At 35.7% G+C, this 25,227-nt stretch overlaps 3 protein-coding genes across 7 annotated transcripts in view; 1 reads left to right on the top strand and 2 right to left on the bottom strand.

The window, feature by feature from the left end:
- Positions 1-1,552, top strand: part of LOC104085966 (histone acetyltransferase HAC1-like) — a 30,601-nt gene extending 29,049 nt beyond the window's left edge. Inside the window, exons 17-18 of the mRNA XM_070199637.1 lie at positions 64-281; positions 768-1,552. Coding sequence (XP_070055738.1) covers positions 64-281; positions 768-882 — 333 coding nt within the window. The 3' untranslated portion in view covers positions 883-1,552. The remainder of the gene's footprint in view (positions 1-63; positions 282-767) is intronic.
- Positions 1,553-4,593: 3,041 nt separating this feature from the next.
- Positions 4,594-13,164, bottom strand: LOC104085965 (tricalbin-3-like). The gene is made up of 9 exons (XM_009590093.4): positions 11,900-13,164; positions 10,702-10,943; positions 9,707-9,725; positions 8,913-9,139; positions 7,929-8,038; positions 7,709-7,807; positions 5,661-6,105; positions 5,300-5,547; positions 4,594-4,780 (listed from the first exon to the last, which is right to left on the bottom strand). Exons 1-8 carry the CDS (start codon positions 12,700-12,702, stop codon positions 5,459-5,461), a joined length of 2,034 nt encoding a protein of 677 aa, XP_009588388.1. The 5' UTR covers positions 12,703-13,164; the 3' UTR covers positions 4,594-4,780; positions 5,300-5,458.
- Positions 13,165-16,235: 3,071 nt separating this feature from the next.
- LOC104085964 (autophagy-related protein 9) lies at positions 16,236-24,635 on the bottom strand. Of its 5 annotated transcripts, XM_009590092.4 has the most exons (11): positions 24,020-24,635; positions 20,819-21,465; positions 20,266-20,586; positions 19,900-20,122; positions 18,818-18,997; positions 18,687-18,709; positions 18,466-18,607; positions 17,792-17,869; positions 17,629-17,699; positions 17,407-17,517; positions 16,236-17,317 (listed from the first exon to the last, which is right to left on the bottom strand). In XM_009590092.4, exons 2-11 carry the CDS (start codon positions 21,394-21,396, stop codon positions 16,510-16,512), a joined length of 2,535 nt encoding a protein of 844 aa, XP_009588387.1. In that variant the 5' UTR covers positions 21,397-21,465; positions 24,020-24,635; the 3' UTR covers positions 16,236-16,509. The 5 variants fall into 5 exon arrangements, with proteins under 5 accessions (XP_009588387.1, XP_009588383.1, XP_009588384.1 ...); XM_009590088.4 differs by having other exon boundaries at positions 18,503-18,709; positions 24,020-24,633; XM_009590089.4 differs by having other exon boundaries at positions 18,503-18,709; positions 20,819-21,426; positions 24,020-24,633.
- Positions 24,636-25,227: the final 592 nt, after the last annotated feature.

The raw sequence follows: 25,227 nt of genomic DNA, 5'->3' as shown, positions 1-25,227 counted from the left end.
TATTGAAAATATATATACTAGACATTTGAGATCTGACATGATTTCTCCCTTTTAACTCTGCAGCTTAGGAAGATGCTTGGCCTTCTGGTGCATGCTTCTCAGTGCCGCTTTCTACATTGTGAATATCCAAACTGTCGCAAAGTTAAGGGGCTTTTCCGCCACGGTATACAGTGCAAAATACGAGTTTCAGGAGGTTGTTTACTCTGTAAGAAGATGTGGTATCTCCTTCAACTGCATGCTCGTGCATGCAAAGAATTTGAATGTCGTGTTCCACGTTGCAGGTTTGTTGGCTAATGCTTCTTTACATTTTTGTAATCAATCAATTGTCAGTTGTCATAGTTTGATAATGTCATAATAATTAATTAAATGATGATTAGCCAATGCTACTGTTTCCTGCTATTAACAGCAGTAGCTACTACGAGTAGTAATCAATCAGAATCAAACAACTATGATTCAGCCCAAATTGATTGGGGTTGGCTACATGAATCCTCTATACCCCATTTCGGTCTATTCTTCCGAGTATTAATCATAGTTATTGAATATTCTTTATGCTTTGCAATCAACCTGCGGCAACCCTCTTTTATCTTACTGGGGATTGGTTAAGCTTTGCATAGGTCATATAGGTGGATTTTAGTGATTGATAGATTAGCAAAAGATTTTCATAAAACGCAATCACTTTATCTCCCTCTCCGCCTCTCCTTTTTGGCAGTTCTCACTTTTGAATTTCAGCTTAAATTAAATTTGCTATATTTCTACCCTTTATACAGAGATTTGAAAGAACATCTGCGGAGGATGCAGCAGCAATCTGATTCTCGGCGGAGGGCTGCTGTCATGGAGATGATGAGACAGCGTGCCGCAGAGGTTGCAAGCGGTTCTGGGTGAAGATATTGTACATACTGAAATAGGCGTCGTTCTTTAGTCTTATTGGAGGTAGGAGTACAGAAGTAAGGAAGCGTTGGACAAACCTGCTTCGAGCAAACAGGGTGTGTTCATCCCTAGGAAGATCCTCTCCCATGACAAAAGAAACTGGACGTGTCTGGTTGACTAATGATTCTTCCTTCTATGGCACATCTTTGGATTACCTCTATTATGATGGTTATAGATCCAAGCTGCTCTTGACAACGGTTCCCTGGAGTATAGCATACCAACGAGCTCATATGCCCGTGGCTCATAGGCGATTCTTTGATTTCATTCTCTTTGCATTCTACCAAAAGCAGCCATCATTTGATGGCAGATGTAACATAGCGTTCCTTATTTAACTTGAGCTTGCACTGCAAAGGGGGGCAAATCAGTTTTTCTTTAGTGAAATTGTTTTGTTTTGTTCCGTTCCGTTCCAGTTCATGGGTTCTCAAACTTGTCTTCCGTTCTATGGATGTTTCCCTTATTTAAAGATGCAAGAGTTACAATTAGCAACTTGCAATTGATTCAGTTTTCCAAGCCAAAATGTACACAGTATGAGTGTAATTATTTCCTCATGTTTTCCATTTCAATTAAACAACCTTACTTCTTTCCTTAGCTTGACCGACAATAAATTGGATTTTGATTAATGTTATCTCCAAAGCTTTTAAAAGATTTTGTAGTTAGGCATGAATGGCATTTTGAAATTTGTTTAGCAAGCAAGGTTACATGTTAAGAAGTACAAAAACAGCTCTTGTTCCTTTCTAAGTATTAATTACAGAATACATTTGACCACACAAGATCAGTAAAGAGGATAGTTTATAATATTCGCCAACGAATTGTATAAACCTCTTATACTACAATCAAATAATTACTCCTCCATCCAACATACATAGCGCTAGCGGGTAGTAATGATAGGATGTCCAAATACTCTACCAATACGTAATGTGCAACATTGACAGTATCGTCATATAATAATACAGTTTCCCTTCTCTTACCACTTTAACAATGAAGAAAAAGAAAGGTTAGGTTAGGTTGAAGGGGACACCAGTTTATGACAACTATTTTCACTAGTCTCAACGGCATAATAGAGAAAGAAAAATGCTCATTTCATTCACGACAAGGACAATTACAACGGAAACACTGCTATATAGAAGGAAAATAACAGAAACAGCTAATATCCTAACAAACCGACACATGGGACGACATGTGTTTATATTCTAGAACCTCCTAAAGGACTGATTAATGTAAAGACCAAGCTGGACTCAATATGGACTATGTCACACCTGCTTTTTCCCGATAGGGTAGTGGTAAATTTTTTCAATTAAAGCGACATTAATTAAAATACGATTATTTTATTTATTCGGAGTCGTCACTTGAAATAATTTATGGTGTCCCAAGTCACCGATTTATTTTAGAATCCCAAATCGAGGAAAATTGACTCTTATTTATGGTATGCGAACACAGAAGATCGGGTAGGAATTCTGTTAACCCGAGAAAAGGTGTGAGGCACTCCCGAGTTCCGTGGTTTTAGTACGGTCGCTCAACTATTAATAATTGGCCTAGTTATCTAATTTAATACATGCTTTAAACCTATATGTGCATTTTTATTCCTTTTACCGCTTTTATTACATTACTGCATTTTAAACTTTTATGGAATTAATATGAGACGAGTTACGTTATCGTACACTCGTTTATACACATCGCAAATCGCGTCACGTGAAACGCACCCGCAATCTACATCGTGTTTAATTTTATTTATTATTGTTTGAAGTTGTGGTCAAGTCGCGTAAAACGCGCATTCGAATTGGGATTTACGTATCGTGACCATGCCACGGGAACCGTACACATTGCCACGATAATTTATTAATCGCGCCTAAAGTAAGCTACGAAATTTATGAATTATTTGTCTTAAACTAATTTGAGATTTGTAAAGCCATAAGAGTATGTCATTGTAGAAAAGCATGAAATAAATTAAATTAATTATTCAAGAACTACAAAAATGGGTCATTGTATGGGATTTATGGACCTAGCAGATTTCAAATTTTGGCCCAAAAATAAAATAACTTTCTCCATTAGCTTATAGTAACCTCACAACTCCACTTCCTTCAACAACCCATGTGTCTAGGCCCAAACATTGGATCTTCACCAGTGACATAATTCTAGTTAAACTTGTTTAACAACTTAACTCGATACTTTAGACAATTGACATCTTAATTTAAAATAAAGATGGAACTACTAAAGCTCATTTATTAACACATGAAGGACTAAATAACCAAATAGAGACATAACATTGCTTGAGCTTCCATTTCAATAAAAAATTATTTTTTTTATGAACAATCACAACTCACTTATCAATTAGCAAATTTCATTAAATCATTCATGGATGAACCCTTTTTCAAGAGAACATGCTAATAAACTAAAATAAATATACAAAGAGGAAGCTCAAAAATTGGTATGTTTAACAGAGAATAATTTCATTCATTCAAGATATAAATGAACACCAAAGAACACCAAAAGAAAAAGAAGCAACTCATATCATTAATCAAAACAAGATAAGAAGTGGACCTCAAAAGTTGAATCTAAAACTTTACGGTTTTACAGCTTTGAATCTTAAACTCATTCAGACCGCACGCAAGACCTCAAAGGGAGCATCGAAACTCGCCGACGACCTCAACTAAAAACCTCACTAAATTTATTTTCTTCTCTCCCTCCCCTTTTTCCCCCCACATTTCTCTTCCATTTATAGAAAAAAAATTCGGAATTTTCAGTTTTTTTTTTAATTAAAAGGAATTCCCACTTCTCATTTTTTTAAAATAAAATAAAATAAATAATTCCCCACTTTTCTTTACTTTTATTTTTAAATTTCTCACTTTTTTAATTAAAAATCCCACTTTTTTTACTTTTCTTTTTTTATTTCCCACTTTTTTACTTTTCTTTTTTTATTTTTCACTTATTTTACTTTTTTTTAAAAATTTTCACTTACTTTTACTTTTATTCTTTTATTAAAAAAAATCAGATACCCTTACTTTATTTTACTTTTCATTTTTTTAAATTTTCACATTCTTTTACTTTTATTTTTTAAATTTTTCACTTTCTTTTACTTTTTTTTATTAAACAATTTCTACCTACTTTTACTTTTACTTTTAAATTTTATATTTCTACTTTTACTATTTTTTTAATTCCCATCCGCAATTTTAAAAAAATAAAATAATAACAATTAATTTTTATTTATTTTCGATTTTTTTAATTTATTTTATTTAAAAATAAAGATAAAAAAAATACTAATATTAATAATTGACCCTTTTAAATTATTATTAATTTTTACCCTATATAAAAAAAAGTAACAAAGCTAAAAATATATATATTAAATTTCTGAAAATATTTATATAGTAAAAGGTGATAAAAATTTAAATATAATCAAAAATTAGGTGCCGAGACTAAATGCCACTTGGGCCTTATTAAAGAGAACTAACGTGAGTTGATCCCAAAATCCCTTCTCACCCGCAAGACCCAACTCTTAACATAGCCATGGTTACATGAACCACGCCAAAAATAACTTATCACATTAAAGTCAAAGTTCAATGGCTGAATCCAACTCCGAGAGAGAGAGAGAGAGAGAGAGAGAGAGAGAGAGAGAGGCGAGAGAGAATTTACAGGATGAAACAAATACCTAGAAGAAAGGGATGGCCAAAATTTTCCGCCAACAAGAATATATACCTCATTGTATATATTTGAATATTCTCTTTTACATGTGTTTGGGGATCCTCTTCATTTGCTTTTGGAGGTTGTAGGGGGAGAGAGGGAGAGGGTTTGAGTATTTGATCTTGTTAAAATGTTAGTGTACACATTTGACAGAAAATGGAGGAGTCAGTTGCCCAGCCTGCCAGCAAACGAGAATAAGCAAATTAAGTTAAGAGCTCAGGAATTAAAAAAACACAACTTAAGATAACAATAGTAAACCGAGTTATGTTTTCATGAAAATAACTATCATGAATGAATATTTTTTTCCTAGTGTTAAAATCCCTATTTTCCTAGAAAAGTTCCTCGTGGATATGAATCTGTGATATGCAAATAGCACCATTCAGGGCATCTTTTGTGTTATCCACCAATTGTTAAGTCATACTATATTCTTCAAGGATATAAATAACTATCAAAGTGATAAAATTTTGAAACTGAAACACCAAGAAACAATGGTAAATCTGCTTATTTATACAAGGAAATAAGAAATATGTTGGTATTTTTCAATCTGAAATTAGATCAAACTGTAGGCTGTCAATATTCAAGATTAACTTAGTAATTGGTTGCTAAAGGTATACAGCAAGAGGTAGAGAAATGAATTTTAAGTGACAAATGCATGTGGAATAGTGAGTTAAGGTATAGAATCAGAAGAACAACATACCTCGAATGGAAGAACGACAAAAGGCACGAACTATGATAAGGTTTCCGTACGGGCAATCCCAGAGTGGGGACAACTGTGTGGTCTTGACAGAATCATCCCAGCAGAAGCTCTATATTGTATTCTTTACTAGGTGCTATCAATTTTATTTTGTTTCATATATCAGGGATTGAAAATGCTAGAACCACTGACATTGAGAGCAATTAGAACTGAGATACTTGTGATAACCGCAAGCCAAAACAGGGCCGATTCTGCAAATAAGAGATGTTAAATGAGACAAGTAAGAAATGAGAAGAACTTAAGATTTCCTGGGAGAAAACAAAATTGAAATTTGAACTATCCAGAGCAATTCAATGCACTTTACCTCCGAAATTTTCAGGGGTATCAGAATTTTGCTGTACAGGTTTAGCAGGAGTACGTTGTCTTGATGCTGACACTCTAGTTTTAAAATCATCTACAGTTTTAATATTGCCTGTTTCAGATGCCACGATCCCTTGGAATTCCTCACTGACAATTAACGCTGCTAATAAATCCACAAATGATTCTTTATCTGTTCCACTAGACACAGTCTTTCCACGCTGCTCATATACAGCAGTATCTCGTTCATCAAAGTCGGATAATTCATCATCTGAAGCATCCAAATCCAAGGACCTTGCTTCAATCCTTTCATCTTCCTCATCTTCGACATAAGCTTTATATGTCAGTCGGAGTAAGACCTCTCCTACAGGCCTTGGTCCCAGTAGTCCCCAGCCTCTGATGACCACAATTATGTCTGTCGGTACAGTATCTTCAAGAGATCCCAGATCAACCTAGATATAGCAGTCATTAGCAGGATACCTTTCAAAAAATTGTAAGTTACCCTCTTTTTTATTCTGTATATCATAAAAACCTCTACACTAATTTTGACCCATTCTCACCTAATATCAGTAAGCACAAAATTATTTCAAAATCTAGCAGTATCCACAAAGTTTTATTAAGTTCCAAGCAGAAGTTTGTAACTTTGCTGATACTTGACTAATATCTGAACTTAGCTAAGAAAAACAAAACAACAGAGAACGCAAATCCTCATACAATCTAGTAAAGAAGAATTACAACTTCGAAGCATATTTGTTTTATTGCAAGAATCACCTAACATAGCACTAAGCACAAAATTATTTCAAAATCTAGCAGTATCCACAAAGTGTTATTAAGTTCCAAGCAGAAGTTTGTAACTTCTGCTGATACTTGACTCATATCTGAACTTAGCTAAGAAAAACAAAACAACGGAGAACGCAAATCCTCATACAATCTAGTAAAGAAGAATTACAACTTCGAAGCATATTTGTTTTATTGCAAGAATCATCCTTAGCTCTTCACCCCAGAAGTGAAATAAGATGCGTCTTTTTTTCTAATAATTCAAAACAACTTCATCAATAATTGACCAATCAGTATTATTATTTAAGATGGGCTTAAGCCCTGAAGCTAGGTACAGGGCATGTTGGACGCTTCACCTTGCTTAGGCGACACTTCAATGCAGGTAAGAAAGCATTATGGCATGCACCTCATTGCCCATGTGCTGTCTTGAAGAAGGCAGCACCAAACAATAAATATGAGTGACAATGAGATATGCCAATTGGTAAAGAGAAGACGTAATTAATATGTTAGTAATTATTAGGAAACATAATTTAGTATAAAAAGACTAGTCACTTTATATAAATCAGAATCCTCATCTTGCATCTTTGCACCAGTATATGAAATATGACATGGTTTTCGAATTTGATTAACATAATATTTACTACATATATCTTACTTTATTGTAGTTTCTTTTTAAAATCATTCTCCATATAATTGGTTTGTGTCTACAATTATTTTTTCTTGCATTGTTATATGTTCATTTGAGCCATTCTTCAGTAAAGATCGTGCTTTAGCGCTTTGCACTCAAAGCCCCAGACATTGATGCTCTTCTACAAATTTAACTTAAGAGATAAATGACTTAGCTTTGAGTGTCCAAAAACTATATCCAACTATCTTTATAATTATCTACCATAATCATCACTAATAATTGAAAAAAGAAACGGCAATAGCATCCTTCTTCAAGTTGCCAAAATACAATTAACTAATTTGCATTTTTAGAGGCTGAGCCTTGTCGCTACGGCAACTGTAACCTGTAGGTCACTGGTTCGAGCCATGGAAACAGCCTCTTTGCATAAATGCAAGGGACAAGGATGACTACAGTATATCCAGTCTCCCCCACCCTTGAGTAGTCCGGAGTACTTTGTGCATGGTATAACTGTATAAGTCCTTTATTCATTTGCATTTTCCATTTTGTATAAGACACATCAGAAAACAAGAAATTAGATGGATCACCTTTGAGAAACAAAGACAATAGTCGTATGAGTTACAGCAAAAGTAAAATCTGTACAGGATGTTTACCTCTCCTCCCCCAATAGTAAAATCTGTAAATCCAAGGGAATCCTTTGTTTCTATATATAGCTTTTGTTTCCTGGGGTTTGTGACAAACATGTGAAAATCCTGCCAAATGACAAAGAAAAAATGGGCAACAGACTTATGAGTTACAGCAAAAGATTAAGCAACCGGGCCAACAAATAAATCCTACCACTATATCAGGCCAACAGATCTAAATTTAAATCACCTGATTCCATATAGGCTCTCCAGGAGGTCCAATAACAGTAGTTTGACTGTTTCTTTTGCTGCGTATTACTTGATCTCCAAGTCTTAGAATAACATAGGGATCAGTTTTGCCTGAATGACAGAGGCCAGGAGAATTTCACAAAGAGAGACATGGAACAATAGAAGAGGAAATTACATCTACAAAAAACATGTAGTATTCATGAAAGAAATGAGGCCTACAAAACCCTTATGTGATAACCTGATCTAAACATCTTATGTGCAAGGCTCTCCATGTGCTAACCTAGCATCTGGAAACAAAAGTTTTTATTTTTATTTTTTTGGTAAGTACCTAGCATCAGAATCCAGGCATGAACATCAATGAAGTCGCTGTTTCTTGGTGGTGGCCAATGTCATCGAATCACATAACGAACATACTTACTGATAAAATTGATACAAAGGTTATATATGTGCACCCAAGCCGTGGTTGGCACTTAAAAGAAAAGACAAAAGGGGAGAGATGAAGGCGACAGTAATTTAATGGAATCACTCATTTCTACCAAACTTTAACTACGAAATTATTTTATATTTGTCGGCGAGCATAGTCAAAAGTCTTCACATTTCCTTCTTCATAATGTGATTTCATTTGGTACTTTTTTCTTAATCAGTGATTTCATCCCGTAATTATTCTATTTGAAATAAGGATGATAAATTATGCTTCCACTGGTTCACTGTGATTACAGCACCAACTATGAGTCCCCAATGGATGGCTTTTATATTCACTTAAAGTAGTTGTTCATGCAATGGAAGTCACGTTGATCTTCGACTGATTTTCAAACAAATACCTTCTTTCTTTTTTCTTTCACCAGATTAGAATATGTACACAACATTTTTTTTACTAATAAAAGAATATGAAGAAACGAACTGACAAGCTTTTAGTGTTACAAAGAAGCAAAAATCAGAACTAGGAAAGATTGATGCCACTGATGATAGATGAACAAATTCATACCATAGATGATATAAGAGAGTTTCCTTGCATCAACAAGAGTCACTGATAGTTCTCCAGCAAAGTCCCTGTTTCCTTCTTGCATTTCTCCAGCCTTCACTTCATTTTGACCAGACTTAACATCATTTGGAACAGGGCCAACTGCCTTCCCTTTCTGAAAATCCAAAACAATTTTTTTCGGTCGGACGAAGAGACGAGGTAAATCCTCAGTAAGAAGTTTCTTCAAAAACCTGAAACATCCATAGAAGAAATAAAAACTCACACTCACTGCTGCAGTGGGAAAATGAGATAGTTCCATAGAATATTGTTAATTGAAAACAAGACGGGCAAGAAATCCAGAATGAATATGATGCTAGAACTATCTAGGCCTAGAATTAAATATAAAGAAGATCTGTGCTAAAGCACCAAATGCAACCATTACCGTAGACCATTTCAAATGACCAGAGATTTCCAAAAGAATCAGAGAGGATAAATGGGAAGCACGAGAGAGAGAGAGAGAGACAGAAATAATGTGGCAGATTCTCAAGAGAGTCATACATGATTGATGACAATTGAACATGACCCTATAACTTGAAATGCAAATGGTTTTTTTAATTGTAAAACTGAAAGAAGCATATTTGACTGCATAAGGTCGTAGGAGTAAAAGCGGTCGTCGAAAGCATTCTTCAATGAGCTGGCTTATCCCCACCAAAAAAAAGGACTCTTCAATGAGCTGGCAATTGGGATAAACAAACTGAAACAGAATACGCATGTGTAATAAAAACACAACAGAAGATAATGGATAAAATACTACTTACATTGATAGAACAGGAATTGCTGGTGTTGCCCAAATACATGCAAGAAAAAAACATAAATATGTGAATATCCTCATACTGGCCACATCAATAAAATCACTCGCCTAGTTTACAATTATTTTAGGTATCGTTATCCCATTTTAGAAACTGTGAAAAGAAAAATAAACAATGGGCAATCAATGATGACAACTCAGTCTCAGTAAGTAATCAACATTTGGTAACTACATACTGGAGATCTCACTTCACAGCAACTCAACAAAAAAGAGCTGGTTTTCACTAATAAAAAAATCAGGTTTTATGGCAGAAGAATGCTAGTTAGGGAGCTGAGTCCATAGAGAAGATTATGCGAGCAAGAAAGAAAACTAGAAAAGAAGAATGCAAATATGTTTCATAATCTTCAAAAGTATACCTAATCGGTGCTAAAGACTCGTATGAAGTTCCTAAAATTACATTACAGTACTCCATACGAATTAACTATATGGAGTTCATCCATATGTCTTAAAGAATATGTTCCAACAACAAAAATTTGAAACCTATGATTAAAACCACAATCTAAACACCTTTTCCACTCCATAAGTCATTGAATGGCTCACTCTTCTCTAAGAATGGGCGCTAACAAAAAGAAAGTCAAAGAGGTTTCACAAGAAACAAATTAAACACAAAAGAATGGTGAAACATTTGTTACACTTAAAAAAAAGAATGGTGAAACTTTTATAGGTAAAATCTTGAATATATCTGCTTTAAAACAGTGTTTAGTATCTAAATCATATGGGCATGCAAGAACAACAACTACGACTCAATCCCAAGCAAGTTAGAGTTAATCATATTCACTGTCCATGTCAAACCATCTAAGTTCATCTTAGTTCAATATTAATAAAATAAAATTAATAGGAAAACACTAGAATATCTCTATATTTTCTTCTGGCATTAAACACCAAGATTCACATTTCGCACATGATTCTCACAGATAATAGCCCTAAAGATTGAAATTCACATACCCATTAGGTTGAACAAACGGAATGGTGACAAGTCAAGCTTTATCTTCGGAAGGGAAACAAAAGCCCAAGAAACCGCTCCAACCCAAGGCTCTGTTTGTATTAATCGTAACTTGACCCAGAGTTCACCATCAATGTCAAAGTTCCGAACACCAACTGGCACAACAATGGGGATAACTCCAAATTTTAGTGACAGCATTAAAAGCATACGAGCACCACCAGTGTATCGGAGACCTATCTGATACCTAGGAAGCATTAAACAATGCACAAATCAGTTGATACATTCAATGAACTTTCACATAACAAAAAAGGTAAGGAGTTGTGTTTTTATCATGTCACTTTGATTGGAGCTAGAGAACTTTGTAGCACAGAGAAAAGTAGAGAAGATCATAGCTATACACATGTTCTAATTTCAAATAATTAACCAAAATTTATGGAGCTGAGTTGAATAATCGATAGTAAAATGAGACAGAGCATATGTGGAGAGCTAAAATTTGGTTGGAGATGTCCCAAAAAAATTACTTCCCTGGTTCAGAAGCAGGATTTTCTGGGTCAAGAGGATGTTTAAGTACATTGATAGCAAACAATGTTCTATGAAGTTTCATAACATTATCCTTCAATTTGTAAATCTATCTGAAACTACCTTGGCACAAAATGGAGGTAACTAATGTATAGCTCCACTACAAACTTTATCGAGAAAAAGAAAGGTCGTAATTATCAGATTCAAATTTCTCAAGGAGCTAATCTAATTTTTTTTTTCTTTTTTTGATCACTCTCACCTAGTCTAATTGTTTCTTTAAAAGAGTGAAAACACCACTATATCGAAAGAAAACATTCTCCTCCTAATTAAATGATGTCCCTATATTTTCCTTCTGATTCTAGACGTCAACTGAAACAAGGAACGAAAGCTAAGGAGAAAATATTAACTCGATAGCTTTCAACCAAGATAATTTCACAAGGAAATAGCTTTTCTCTAACTCTTTCCTCCTAATAGAATGTGTATATTTCTCTTTTGAGACTAGACCCCATCTCAATTGAAGAATGCAGACTAAGGAATATATAGCAACTTAAAGGCTGTCAACCAAGGAAATCAAACAAGTAAATAGCTGTTCTAATTTTAACTTCAACTTCTTCTTTTTTACAGTTAGGAGAGCTTTTCTAAATCAAACAAGTAAAGAGCTTTGCAAGAAATGTAACTCACTGCAAATCATTGACTCGACGAGAAGTTCTGCGCTCGACACTCCTAACAGAAAGAGGCTCATCCCCAAGCGAAAATTGCTTAATCTCAACTCTCTCCACATAATCAGGCTTCTTCAAATTATCAATAACAGGCTGAAGCAAACCAATGATCCAATTCTCAATGCCACCTCTATAGACCTTCCACAACTTCCCTAACACCATATTTACCCACTCCACTGACTCTTTCCTTTGCAAATCCTTCTCCAACAATGACGAAAGATTCATTGGGACCCGCGGCCACATCCCCTCGGGGTTCCCTCCATTCCCCCCTCCCTTAGAACTACTTTTTCTTGAAGTCCAAACCTTATCAAAAACAACACCAACAAAGAAAAACAAAGCAAAAAGCCCGAAAACGCCTCGATTTATTGGAGGTGAAGGTAATGGATGCATCACCCCTAATTGAGTCCTTAACTTATCTACAAAAGGGTCTTCTTGAAAACTAGCAAAATTGTTATTACTAGAACGACTAGTAGAAGCTTCTAATTCATCAGAGACACTTGTAGAAGGTTCTAATTCATCAGAAAATCTCTTAATTAGAATATTTCTAGCTCCTCTTGTGGCATTATTTGTAATATGTATATCAAAATTATGGTGGTCTCCACCACCATTCACACAACAAGGCCGAATTGCCCATTTAGTACAAATCCAATTCGAATTCAAATCCAAATTTGAGCCCAATTTCCTCAAACCCCTTCTCTTCCTTGTTGTGAATAGTGAATTGCGAGAGAAATCAGGCGTAATAGCGGAAATTGATTCAAAAACCATTAATTACAAAAGAGCCAGAAGACTTTGGAGCTATAATTAACAGTTGTTGAACTATACAGCGAAGTGCTAGTAAACATGAATCCAAAACTGAGATTGCAAAAGCTAGTACTAGTTTTGCTCAAAGCAAAGGGAATTGAAAACAACATTAGAAGCTATAGAAATTTTAGACTCAGCACACTTAGATGCATCAGAAGTTGAGAAGAAAACTCTGTGTGTGTGTGTGTGTGTGTGTGTGTGTGTGTGTGTGTGTGTGTGTGTGTGTGTGAGAGAGAGAGAGAGAGAGAGAGAGAGAGAGAGAGAGAGAGGAATAAGGAGAAGATAGGAAGATTGAAAAGGCCAAAAAGGAAGAAATAGAAAGTGGACGGTACAAATGTGGTATAGAAAATAAGAATCAGGATTGATCCTGATTCTCATTTGATTACAGGGTATTTTCAAGGCCTCAAAAATTTTGCAATCTGAAACACAAAATACACATTACACAAACAGTCCAAACTCCAAAGTGTGAAAGTACACCCCTTACCCCCCCACCCCCACAATAATCCAACAGTGAATTTTCATGATGACTGTGTTCCCAATATTTATTTATTTTTACTCTGTATTAAGGCTCAACTAATTTAATTCGCAGCCGGAAATTTTATATCATGGATTAAAACGCTTATTAAAAAAGACTCTTTGATTAGGATTGAAAGAGCGCCGGTAAGACTTTCGGATTAAGATTGAAAGAGTTTTAATCACTCGGCCTCTGCTTGTTGGTGTGTTGTCAATATTTTGTTTGAAAGTGATAATGCATATAGGGGCGGAGCTTTTAATGGAATAGAGGTTCGGTCAAACCTTGTATTGAATGTGAGGCTGCACGTTTAACATTTTTTCGTGGAGTTCAAAGAATATTAATTTAACAAGTATTAATCTCTTCCTATCAAATTTTTTTTTAGGTAATTATGTACGGTCAAAATCGATTCTCGGTCATAAAGACTGACCAAAACGATGACGTCTCGATCAAAGGGTATCCACATAACCAGTTCGGATGAATTTCGAGGTAAGAGCGTCGAGTTTCGAGCTATAAGACCGATCGACGGCAAAACTCGGTATTATTATCGAGCCTGTATCCGAATCGAACTACGAAGCAACTCCGACCGGTACAGGCCCCGAATATCGATGCCCCAAGGCAGAACGGGCTCGAACCAAGACCAGGGGTTCGACCTAACACCAAGCCTGAGCCAGCACCGAGCTCGCCGACAAAAGCCATTATAACCGCACCGAGAGAGAGAATCTTGGCAGGAATCAAGGAAGAGACAAACCACCATGGGTCCTCCACTATATGTATTATTTTATTATGTTGTTATAGATAAAATATAAAAAGGGACATAGATTGCAATAGAATCATCCTCCCATTAAGAGTTCATGTTGCTCATTGAGCCTTCCTATTGATTATTCCCATTCTATAACAAAATACTGGTATTGTCATTTTTTATCATAAGGAATTTACGTATCATTAGAACCCCACCTAAATTCAACGTTTCTCAATTTTCGGATAAACAATAATAATCTATGAATATTATCATAACAATCAAAAGTTTTACACCCTAATAAGCATGGACTAGGAAGTTCCGAGTACACCAAGACCTCAAGAAACATAGCTAAATATACATAAACTAGTTACAAAATATCTGCTAAACAAAACTAACTACACAATTTACTATTCAAAACTTTGCACTTCTTTGCTCTCCTCGTACGCTTGTTAATCTTTTCTTTGAGTTGTTTCTCTATTTGACCAATACAAAATTCTATATTTAAACTAACTTGTCGGAATATTCTTCGGTTCCTAGCTTGCCACGTGTGATAAACCAAAGCACTGTTGCTCTAAACTGCCTCCAATCCTATCAAATTTGTTTGGTCATCATTTCTTGTTAGACTAAACACGTTTCCTTCTAGATATGTGGCATATTATATGCTCCACTAAGTAGTAAGTACAAAACAAATGGTGTACTTTGATACTGTGAAGATACTTTTGATACTTCCATAATTAATTTGGGTCAAAAAGATTCAGCGTTTTGAAATTTATAATGTGCGTTAAAAGTTTTTTCTTTTTTTTTTCCTCAAATGTAATATCCAGTCAAATTATTTCAAAACCAATTGAATAAAGAAAATTATTAATGACAGTGATAGAAATATCAGGATGATGAATAAAGTTGGTTTGGTGAAAAAATATATAGTTGTATAAAATAACACTAGAACGTATCAAATTACAATATATGATTTTCATATAATTAAAAATGAGGAAATTATAAAAATCAAATAAGGTTCCCGTGGGCCGGAACCGACACGTTCTGGACTTTCTTACACGGCTCGCCCACCTCCAGCCTACAAGTTAGGTCGTTGACCCATTTGAAAATACTTTTTTGACATTAAAAAAGAAGTATTATTTGGTGTCCTAACTCCTGATATCTTATAAATTAATCAATTATAGTATGAAATTTTAAAATTTATCTCTGTAAACTAAATAAAAATGAAAACTATAGAATAAATTGAAATACCAATTATTAAGAATTTTGGCTTAACAAAGAGCAGAATCTGCCACTTTTAAGTAGCGATTACTTTAAGGGGGTCGTTTGATACAATGGTGGGACAAACAAGGATATCCCATAGAATTAACTATTTTACCTTCAATATGAGATAGCTAATCTTATCATTTTAAAGTAAAATTTATCTCGGGATTGGTTAATAATACATATAACCAAACATTAAATAAATAAAATTTCTCCTAATTCATCTCTCAAGTGGAAAGCACGCTTCCTAAAGCAGTAAGGCTAAAGGCAAAGTGTTTGCCGTGAGTGCTCTATTGTCGAAAAGTCAAACGTAAAAGTATTTTTTTATGGGATACAATTTTTTTGTTACCTCTACTTTTAACTTGAATTATATATATCCAAAAAAGTTTACTAGTATCATTTCCACTTAATCGATCATTCTATAAACTGTTTATATAAAGCAGATATGTAATGTTTTGTAGGAATCTACTTCCTTAATCTTAATGGAGTCACGATGTACTTATTATCTTGTTTTCAAAATTAAATATTCATCTTAAGCTAATATATTTTCCTGTTTTAGACAAGGTTTAAACAAACCCGAAGCCACGCAATAAAACTTGTATTTTCAATATTAATTAACAGATTTTCCTTGGCTACCTTTTTGGTGATTGTTAAAACTATTTATGTAAAAAGGTAATGCTTATTTTATTCCCCCCCCCCCCCCCCCTTTTTTTTTTGCCTGTTTATGTGATAAGTGTCACTAGTTCCGTCTTCACAAAGATCAAGATGAAAGAGCTCTATTCATGTACAATGCTTACATATATCGAATAAATATAGTTAAGTGATAAAAAATGTATATAAAACACAAATTTCATGCATTCATTAGTTTGGTATATAACACAAACACCATGTGTGAGGAAGTTTCCCCACTCTGTCATTTGCCCACTTGTTGCAGAAAGCTTAGAGGGAGGAGGAAAGTAACAACTGCTAATAGTAATAACCAAAGGGTAAAAGGAACATGAAACGAAATACTTGCTAAATTGAATTATGTACAGAGAATGTCTTCCATTGTCAGCAGCTCTGTGGTGCTTTACATTTTTAGAAGGATCAACGATGACATTCACATCCAATCGCTTTCCAAACGAACCTGAGGCCCTTTCCAGAAATCTAACCTCACAATCAACTATGCACAATAAAGAATGTAAAATATGAACAACTTTCTTGAAAGAAAACTTTTAAGACCCAGAAATTCATAACATTCCTAGTGTCTTTAGAGAAGAAATCAAACAAGATCTGAAGGATCTAACTCTCTTGTGGGGTTTTCTGAGGGCCTTCTATAAATACCATCAAAAGGAAGGTTGAAGTCTCCAACCGAATCATCCATGAAGAAGGTATTGGCCAACCTATTAGAGTTCTTCAAGTTAACGTGCTCGTGCTCATCTAGACTTCTATCAGAGAAATTATCATAATAATCGTGACGATTGCTATTGAAATTTGGAGGTTCAAGAAAGCTTGTCTGGGGATCTGCAACTTGTAGTCGAGTTCTATCCCACCACTGGCTCCTGATAGATTGCGCCATGCTACTTGAATCATCGTGATGTAGGATGCTCTCCCTTAAAACAGGAGCAGATGTGGTAGCTTCGAGATGACTTTGAGATCGGTCCTCAAATAGGTGCTCCCAGTTGTTATCAACTGTATCCTTGATTTGCACAAAATGAGATGGCATCCAAGGATCTTTAAGGCGTTCATTATCACTATGAGATGGCCTGGATTCAATGCCTCTTGAATCACTACTCGTATTGTGAGGATGCGAGGTATAATACCAATCAATAATGTACCTCTGTCCACCATCTATTAACCACATTGAGCCAAATCCAGCTCCCAAGTTGTTGAGAGGCACTTCCCTGGAGAACAAGTTATTTCTGTCACTTGAACCTCTAAAGTTGGGATTCCAGTGCTGTAACTCTGAAGGTCGATATACAGGTCCTATATCCTGCACCTGCAGCTTTTGCTCTCTGAACGTTTTGAGCGTTGATAGGAACTGTTTTCCTTGATCATCAGGTTCCCAGGAAGGGTAGCTATTTAGAAAGCTGCAATTGTTTGACATGTACTGTTTTTCAAAAGCGTCTTAAATCCAAAAATAATCCTAAAACAGGCTGCAAGTAGTCATTAGACCAACCTCAGAAATGATTTCTCCATTTTCCCTTGAGAACTTCTCTGCACGCGGGCGGAATTATATGGCGCTCCATATTTGCTATTGCCATGATTCTGAAAATCAAACACGCTGAAGCTGCAAAGAAAGACATTATATCAGTGCTTAACAATTGAAATGTGCATGCTCCAACAGTGGGAGCCACCAAAATATGAATGCATAAGAAAGTAAGCTGGTAAAATTACTAACCTGCACACATGGCCAACACCCTCAACATGAACAGTGAAGTCCACAATGAAATGCAAAATGTCATCTACCCTCTGACAAAAACTATCCAACTATTAGGGACCATCATCTCAAGGATTCTCAAGATAGGTAGGTAAGGAAATTATCCTTAAAAAACGAAGATCACCTTTGGCACAACAAATAGCAATAGATATGGCGTAAGAAAAATTGAGGCCATCTCCTCAAGTAACATCATTCCAGTATACTGCACAATAAGTTAATAAGAAGTCAGTAACAATCTCACACAGTAAAAAGTACTAAACAATCTATCCGTCGACAGTCAAACTCTTGCATAACCTGGTTATACATCAATGAAATTCTCTAAATGATACAAAAGGTACATTCTGGAGAAGAATATGACTTCAAATAAAGGAATCAAAAGCCTACCACTGGAGCTACTTAACTTCTTTTTTTTGTTGTTGATAAATTACAATAATTTAAAAAGGTTAAAATATGGAAGGCTACACAGAAGAGTCAAACTTCGAATCTAATATATATAAACCAAACCCACCCTCAAGCCTGGAACATGAAAAGGACTAAAAGGGTAAATCACCAAAAAGTGAAATTATGAAAGATCATGATAATGGTCTGTCTAGTCTGAATTTACAGTGTATGATTAAGTTCTATTGAAGCAACATTTAGTTATTAACTCTAAAAAGGATTGTTTAAAGAGCCAATGTGGTAATGATTTGCTTTATTTCATAAAAAATAAATGATTTTCTTGAAAAAACTAATAATACGCTCTTAATGAAATCATTAAATCTAGACATTGAGTTACTACAATGAAGTGTCCCTTCTCACATTTATCTGCTTATAAGTATCCGTAGGGCAAAAGCACCTGAAATAAAGTTTCAAACTCAATTCGTGCAGCCTCAGTATTTTCTTTCCCTCGCCATCTCTTTGGCATATAGTGTGTATGTTGGACAACAAGTGACATCGCTCCCTGTGGGTCAAGGACAAGAAGCTCATCTGTTATTGCAGCCCTGCTTATAGCTGTTATAGTTCCAAATACAGCAGCATACCAGAATAAGTTGCGACCAAATATCTGCAACATTTGAAGCAAAAGAAAATGCAGCATCAGATAGTGCGAATAGCATAAATGAGCAACTCTGCAAATAAATATTTGTTGGTTGTGGAAGTTTAAGTATTTTACATGGCCTTCCAGCAGAGATTCTTCTAGAAAAGCAATGATAATAAGAACAGCAGCAAATCCACCGGAAACAAAAGAAATGAACTTTGCGACGATAGATATAATAGGCGATGGGAATTGCTTTAGATAATCAGAAGCATGTATGACACTGCTGGTGATGCGATGCTTAAACAAATGATCAACCTGAAAACAAAGAAGACGTGCACAAGTATAAAAGTAAAAGCCATAACAGAATTCAAGTATGCGGATGGAAAGTACCAAACAATTTGTGGAGCAAAAGAGCTAATAAAAACCATAGCTCACATTCTCACTAGAATGTTAGCTCACAATATAGACACACGCACAAAACCAATCAATTGCACCTCAAACCCAAACTAGTTGGGGTTGGATGCATGAATCTGTTGTAGTCATTCCACTTAACCCATTTCATTTGGCTCAGTCTGTCTGTTACATAAATATGTTACAGAAAGTCTATCGTGCAATAGAGGGACTATGGAAAATATAGAAGTAATATACAGCTGAAAGGCGATAAGCTTGACGAGTTATAGTGACATTACCCTATACCCATACAAGTAACCTGAAAGCAAGAGAGTAAACGCAGTATGCTAAACGCATTTGCCCTTCCCAAGTCCCCATTCCCATCCCTCACCCCCCAAAAACAATAATACTCCTCTGTATATGTGGCACATTTTCCTTTTTACTTTGTCCCATCCTTTGCCCTTCCCAAGTCCCATTCCCACCCCTCACCTCCAAAAAGAAATAATACTCCTCTGTCCCATTTATGTGGCACATTTTCCTTTTTTACTTTGTCCCAAAAAAAATGATCCTTTCCTATATTTAGAAACAACTCCACTTTAAACTTCCTATTTTACCTTAATGAAATGATTTATAGCCCCACAAATGACTGTGATTTGTTTTAGGCCACAAGTTTCAAAAGTCTTTCTTTCTTTCTTAAAACTCCGTGCCCGGTCAAACACCGTCACATAAAATGGAGTAATAACCAAAGAAATGGGACCAAAAGAGAGATCCAAAATGACAAGTTCCATGTTTCTCAACCTATCAAGCTCATACCAGAGAAATGATACCTCGTTGAATTCCCTAAACATCCACTTGGCAAGATTTGACCATCTGCGAGACGATGCCGTACTTGGATGGTTGTAAAACTGTTCAGCATGCCTCAAGAAGAGATACACCAGCATGAATATGACGAGAAACGGAGATAGGAGAAGCATTAAAACTCCAACAATCATAAGCCTTTTCTTTAATGTTTTAGGATCAGAAATGAATTCCCTCCTTATACAAAAGTTTCTGCAGGAAAAAAAAACCCAGTTAAATTGTAGGAGTGGAGAACAAATTAGTAAGGGCATATGGAAGAAAACAAACTTCATTTACTTAAATTAGAAAGCACTACATGGCAATTTGACCGCAAGGTAGGGCATACTGTCAAATACCTGTCAAACATGCTCTGCAGTATGCACCAATTTAAGGTCCATTCAAGGGTTTTTGTCAGTATTAGACGACTACGCACTCCATTGGGGCCACATTTGATAGTTGGACCAGCGCCAGGTACCCAGTGAGAAATAGGAAAAGCAAGGAGCCCTTTGTTAAGCATTCCTATCAAATAATTTTCCTTCCGCATTAATCGCATAACCACATCATGAATAGAAAGATTCTTGACTACACAGAGTTGTTGCAATTCTTGTAACTGAACAACCCTTTCAAGAATAGATGCCCATGGAATGGTTTGTATCTCATTGTCTGTCACATGAAGACTGCACAAAAGCATAACACCATTGTGATTAGCTAGAGGAATGAAAGACTCCAAGACTCTCATAGTGATGAAAGAAGTATTGGCAGGCAATGATAACATGCAATATAAAAATTAAAAAAAAACAATCAGTACATCTTGAGTTTCCATTAATTATAACTAAAGCAAGAAAAAGAAATGAATGATATGTCAGAATATTTGACTTCCAGAAAATCTTTTAATATATTTCAGCGCACCTTCTGTAATAGAACTGACGGATTGCCAGGGTTTCTTTTAGCTGTGCAAAAAACCTCAAGAAGCAAAATATCCAGTAGACAGAAAATATCCCCAGGTAACCTAAAACAATGGCTTTGAAGAGCGTAAGAGGCTTCAATGGGTGCAGATGAAGAGCTTCATTGGCCAGATTACATTGCTTGATTCCAGATTCCACAGCATCCATTCCACATTTTGCGTTGCGGAGCCCATTCCAATCAACATACAACAGAAAAAACCCAGAAAAGCATATGGTGAAAGCTAGGCTCAGAAGTTCAAATATCCACTTTATAATAATGCACCATAATCCTTTCTCACAATAATAGTTGTAGAGCCTCTCAAAGAACAGGTCCAGATCAGCAATTGGCTCAACATTCAAGCTCTCACCATTAAGAAGCCCAGATGGGCTTTCACTACCAGGACTTGGTGCTATGCGATAGTCCGACAGTTCGATTTCAGGAGGCACATCATCAAGCAACCCTGTTCTCAACGATGATTCGCCATGCCATTTCCATTTGAATATGTTAAGGCCACTAGCGCCTTTTTGTCCACTGAACATCATTCATGTACGCTGACCATATGCAAACACAGCCTGACCATTCCCCATGCACCAATTAATTAAAATACTGCACTGAAAAGTAAAGAAAAAAGAAAAAGAAAAAAAAAGTCATTCTTCAGCTGGTCTTCAAAGTATGAACAAGTATGCTCCTACCTCAATGGGGTTCTTCATTGGTTGTTAAATGGTTTTAGGAAGAAGGATAATGAACATGTAGAATCATGCTTTAGCATCCCATAAATGATAAAATCAATCACGGAAGCATAAAATCATCAATGATTGTTTTATCTAAAGTTTTTCCTTTTCTATATATTAGTTAATAATATGTGAGAGTCCGACAGAGCTCCAGTTCTGCTATTAAGTACCGAAGCAAAATGACTACTTAAGCCTTGAGTAGAATGTCTTTTGGTCCTAGTTCTGCAAGACTCAGTTACCAGACAAACTCAAAGCATGTACCAAAGAAGACATGAAAACAAAGGTCACAACTCATAAGATCAGCAGATTCAAAGTTTTGCTAAAAGTTAGTTAAGGAAATTCACTTGCTTGTCACACTTCCAGTTGTAAGCCGCTGGACGTTTTACACTTACCAGTACTCAAGCAGATTTTAGTAATTTTGACAATTTCAAAAAGTTTTCTGCAGATCGGAGCTGGTTCATGGGTCTATGATCCTTTACATATTGAGTTGCATGTCTCCACTCAATGATAGGACAGGAGTAGGTCTTACAGTTCCTTTCCTCCTAGTATTTCAAGGGGAAAATCAATGGTGTTTGACATGCTAAGCGTGTGTTTGGGGTTTGAAGGGGAGGCATTGAATTTTTTGATGATTAAAAGGGAGCGAACCAAAGAGGAAGCATTAAAACTGCAGGACAGGACAAAAATACTAGGAAAAGGAGGAGGGCGGAGTTGAAGAAACATGACTAGTAAGGAGGGCAGACTTTTTCAAATTTCACTAATTGGCTAATTAACTTACAAGTATCAGGAGCAAAGTTTACATGAACCAATAGAATGTGTGCTTCCCGCATTCACAATTTGCAAATATATGCTGAATAGAAACTGAGGCTGATATATTACAACAAACATGTTGTTGCAGGTATCTGATCATGAGCTGATAATGCTCGATTGCAAGGAAACATGTAGAGGTCAATATATTTTAAATTTGATTACATAACTACAGATGCCGAAGAAAGCATAGTGGGACAATTATCATGTTCTTAAAGACCAATTACAAATGGCCACACAAATTGAAATAGTAAAGAAATGAACTTTGCGCCTAACACAACCCCAAAACTAGCTCATGAGGGGAAAACCGGAAGATTGTCGAAGACCGTATAAGGAGACCAAAAACCCCATCCACAATCGATGCAGTACTCTAACACACACCCTCCCCCCTCCCCCAACCGCACACATCTAGAGCGAGGACGATATAACATGGGGGCTCAACATCAAGTAAACCAAGAACTGAGATGCATTTGGCTATGATACCATGTAGAGAAATGAACTTTTGATCTAACTCAATCCCAAAAGCTAGCTCATGAGGGGAGGCTAACCCAAGACCTCATATAATGAGACAAAAGACCCCATCCAAACCCAATGTGAGACCCTAATAGAAGCAAATAAAGGAGGATTTGAGGAGTTGAATTAAGAAGTTTCATAAGAGTGGGAAAAAAAATCGCAAAGATGCTTGATAACTTACATGAATTGGAGTCACCTATCAAAAAGAAAAAAATAAGCTTACATGACTCGGAGAAAAACAAGCTAGCACGGATATTGTTGGAGGAGGACAAGCTACACAAAGAGTAATGAAAAGGACAAGTTGGAGATCTTAGTAGTACAGAAGGTTAGCTGGAGACAAAATCGAGGACAACGTGGTTAAGGAAGAGAAAGGCAATACTAAGATTTATCTACAGAATGGCAAATGTTCATGGAGATAAAACTCTACCGCAGAAGATTGAAAGTCGCGAACTTAAGGGGCAGTAGCAAATCCATGAGGGAGGAGTACAATTTTGTCCACAATTATACACTGAAACACAAGGAAGGAAGCCGGTTTTAATGGAGTGCGATGCGGAGCATCAATTATCCTGCTTTCTCTTTGGTTAATTTTATTGTGTATCATCTACTGCCATAGTTGAACAAGGTTTTCCAAATTAGATAATGTAGCCAGTCAAATACAATAGCCAATGTAGTAGTCAACTGGTCTAAAAAGAAAATTGATGATTCATATAATCAATCCCAACTAATTTCGAATTAAGGCCGTCGTCCATTTATTGATATCTCAATGGTTGACAATATTCCAAAGGCTACAACTTTCTAACTACAAGCTCTGATTATCTCGTATTCATATATCATACATTGTCAATCATGATACACTACAAAATACCCACTAATCCAATTTCAAGAGTCACATATCATATTCACAGTAGATAATTTTACCCATAAAATTGCAAACTATATGACACTACACATGCATTGTCCTGAATCCTACAATAACATCAATAACAAAGCCCAGTTCCAAACAAGTTGGGGTCGGCAATATGAATCCTCTTTGACCATGTTACTTCATATCTTGAATCCTAACCAAAAAAAAAATCACAATACAAGATAGATAATACAAGAGAACAAAGCAATTTACCTACAACTAGATTCACTGTCTCCACCAATACCCAGCTGAAATCCTCAATATACCATAAAGTAAACAACTAGGTGAAGCAATTCTAAGCAATTCCCAAAAAAAAAAAAAACGGTGTTCGGACCAGCTTGCCCACTATGTTCCCAAATAAAGGGATTCTAAACAACTAAAAAATCCCAATTGGGAAAGTGGTTTTTTTTTGTGTGTGTGTGATGATTGTACGAACAAGCTTGCCCGTATCCACGGCTAAAATATATGGGCTCACACTGAGGGTATAGGGGATTTTAAACCCCAAAATATTTAGGTTTTTCCCAAAATAAAGTGAAATAAAAACTATAAATTTCCCAAACAACCTCAAAAAGGGTGAGGCAAAAAGATTAGATGCTTAACAGGCGGTGGTGGATGAAGAAGAAGAAAGACGGCCGCCGCCGGTCGCCGCCGATAGAGAGTTTGGGTTGCGTGGAGAATGAAGGGGAGAATTACGTAGCGGGGTTCCGTTTAGTTTTCGTGTGCTATTGTAGATTGTTTTTCTTCTTCTTCTCCAAGTCCAATGCGTTAAAATGAAAAGTTTGCTATTCTCTTTTGATTAAGAGTTTCCTTTGTTTAATTATTAAGGAGACGTGACGATGGCTACTTTGCTTTCTCCTCATCTATTTAGTACTCTCTAAAGGTCTTCTTTTTTCTTTTTCTTTTTAACCTTTGGGCTCAATTGGTACAAGGAATAAAATATAATTAATTTCGAAATAAATTTGAAACTATTTTATCTCACGTTTAGTTAGGATAAAATTGAGGTATTATAATATTATTTTTATTCCTATGGGAGGTGGGACAACAATCCGGAATAACTAATTCGGGGATATTTAATCATGATATAACTTATTTTCCAACCAAACGACCCCTTAATATTCTTTTGGGCGAGTTTGTGTACTTATATGGCCTTTTTTATAATTGAGGTATTCGAGCTAATTTGCATGCAAATTAGTTATACATGTATCGAGTAACTATGTCTACCAAGACTTTGACAAATAAAAATATATCGTTAACATCACATAAGTACATGCGTCGAGCATGTACATCAAATTTATATTTTGTATAACTATTCAATTTTCGATGCCTGCTAATTCGACTAATTCAAATTTAAATCGATTAAAATCTATTAGAGTAGAAACGCGCCCTATTAATAAGGTTTAAGAGTGTTCATTCCCAAAACT

This window comes from Nicotiana tomentosiformis, chromosome 4 (genome assembly GCF_000390325.3).
Source record: "Nicotiana tomentosiformis chromosome 4, ASM39032v3, whole genome shotgun sequence".
Lineage (NCBI taxonomy): Eukaryota > Viridiplantae > Streptophyta > Magnoliopsida > Solanales > Solanaceae > Nicotiana > Nicotiana tomentosiformis.
This window is presented reverse-complemented; position numbering and strand designations above follow the sequence as displayed.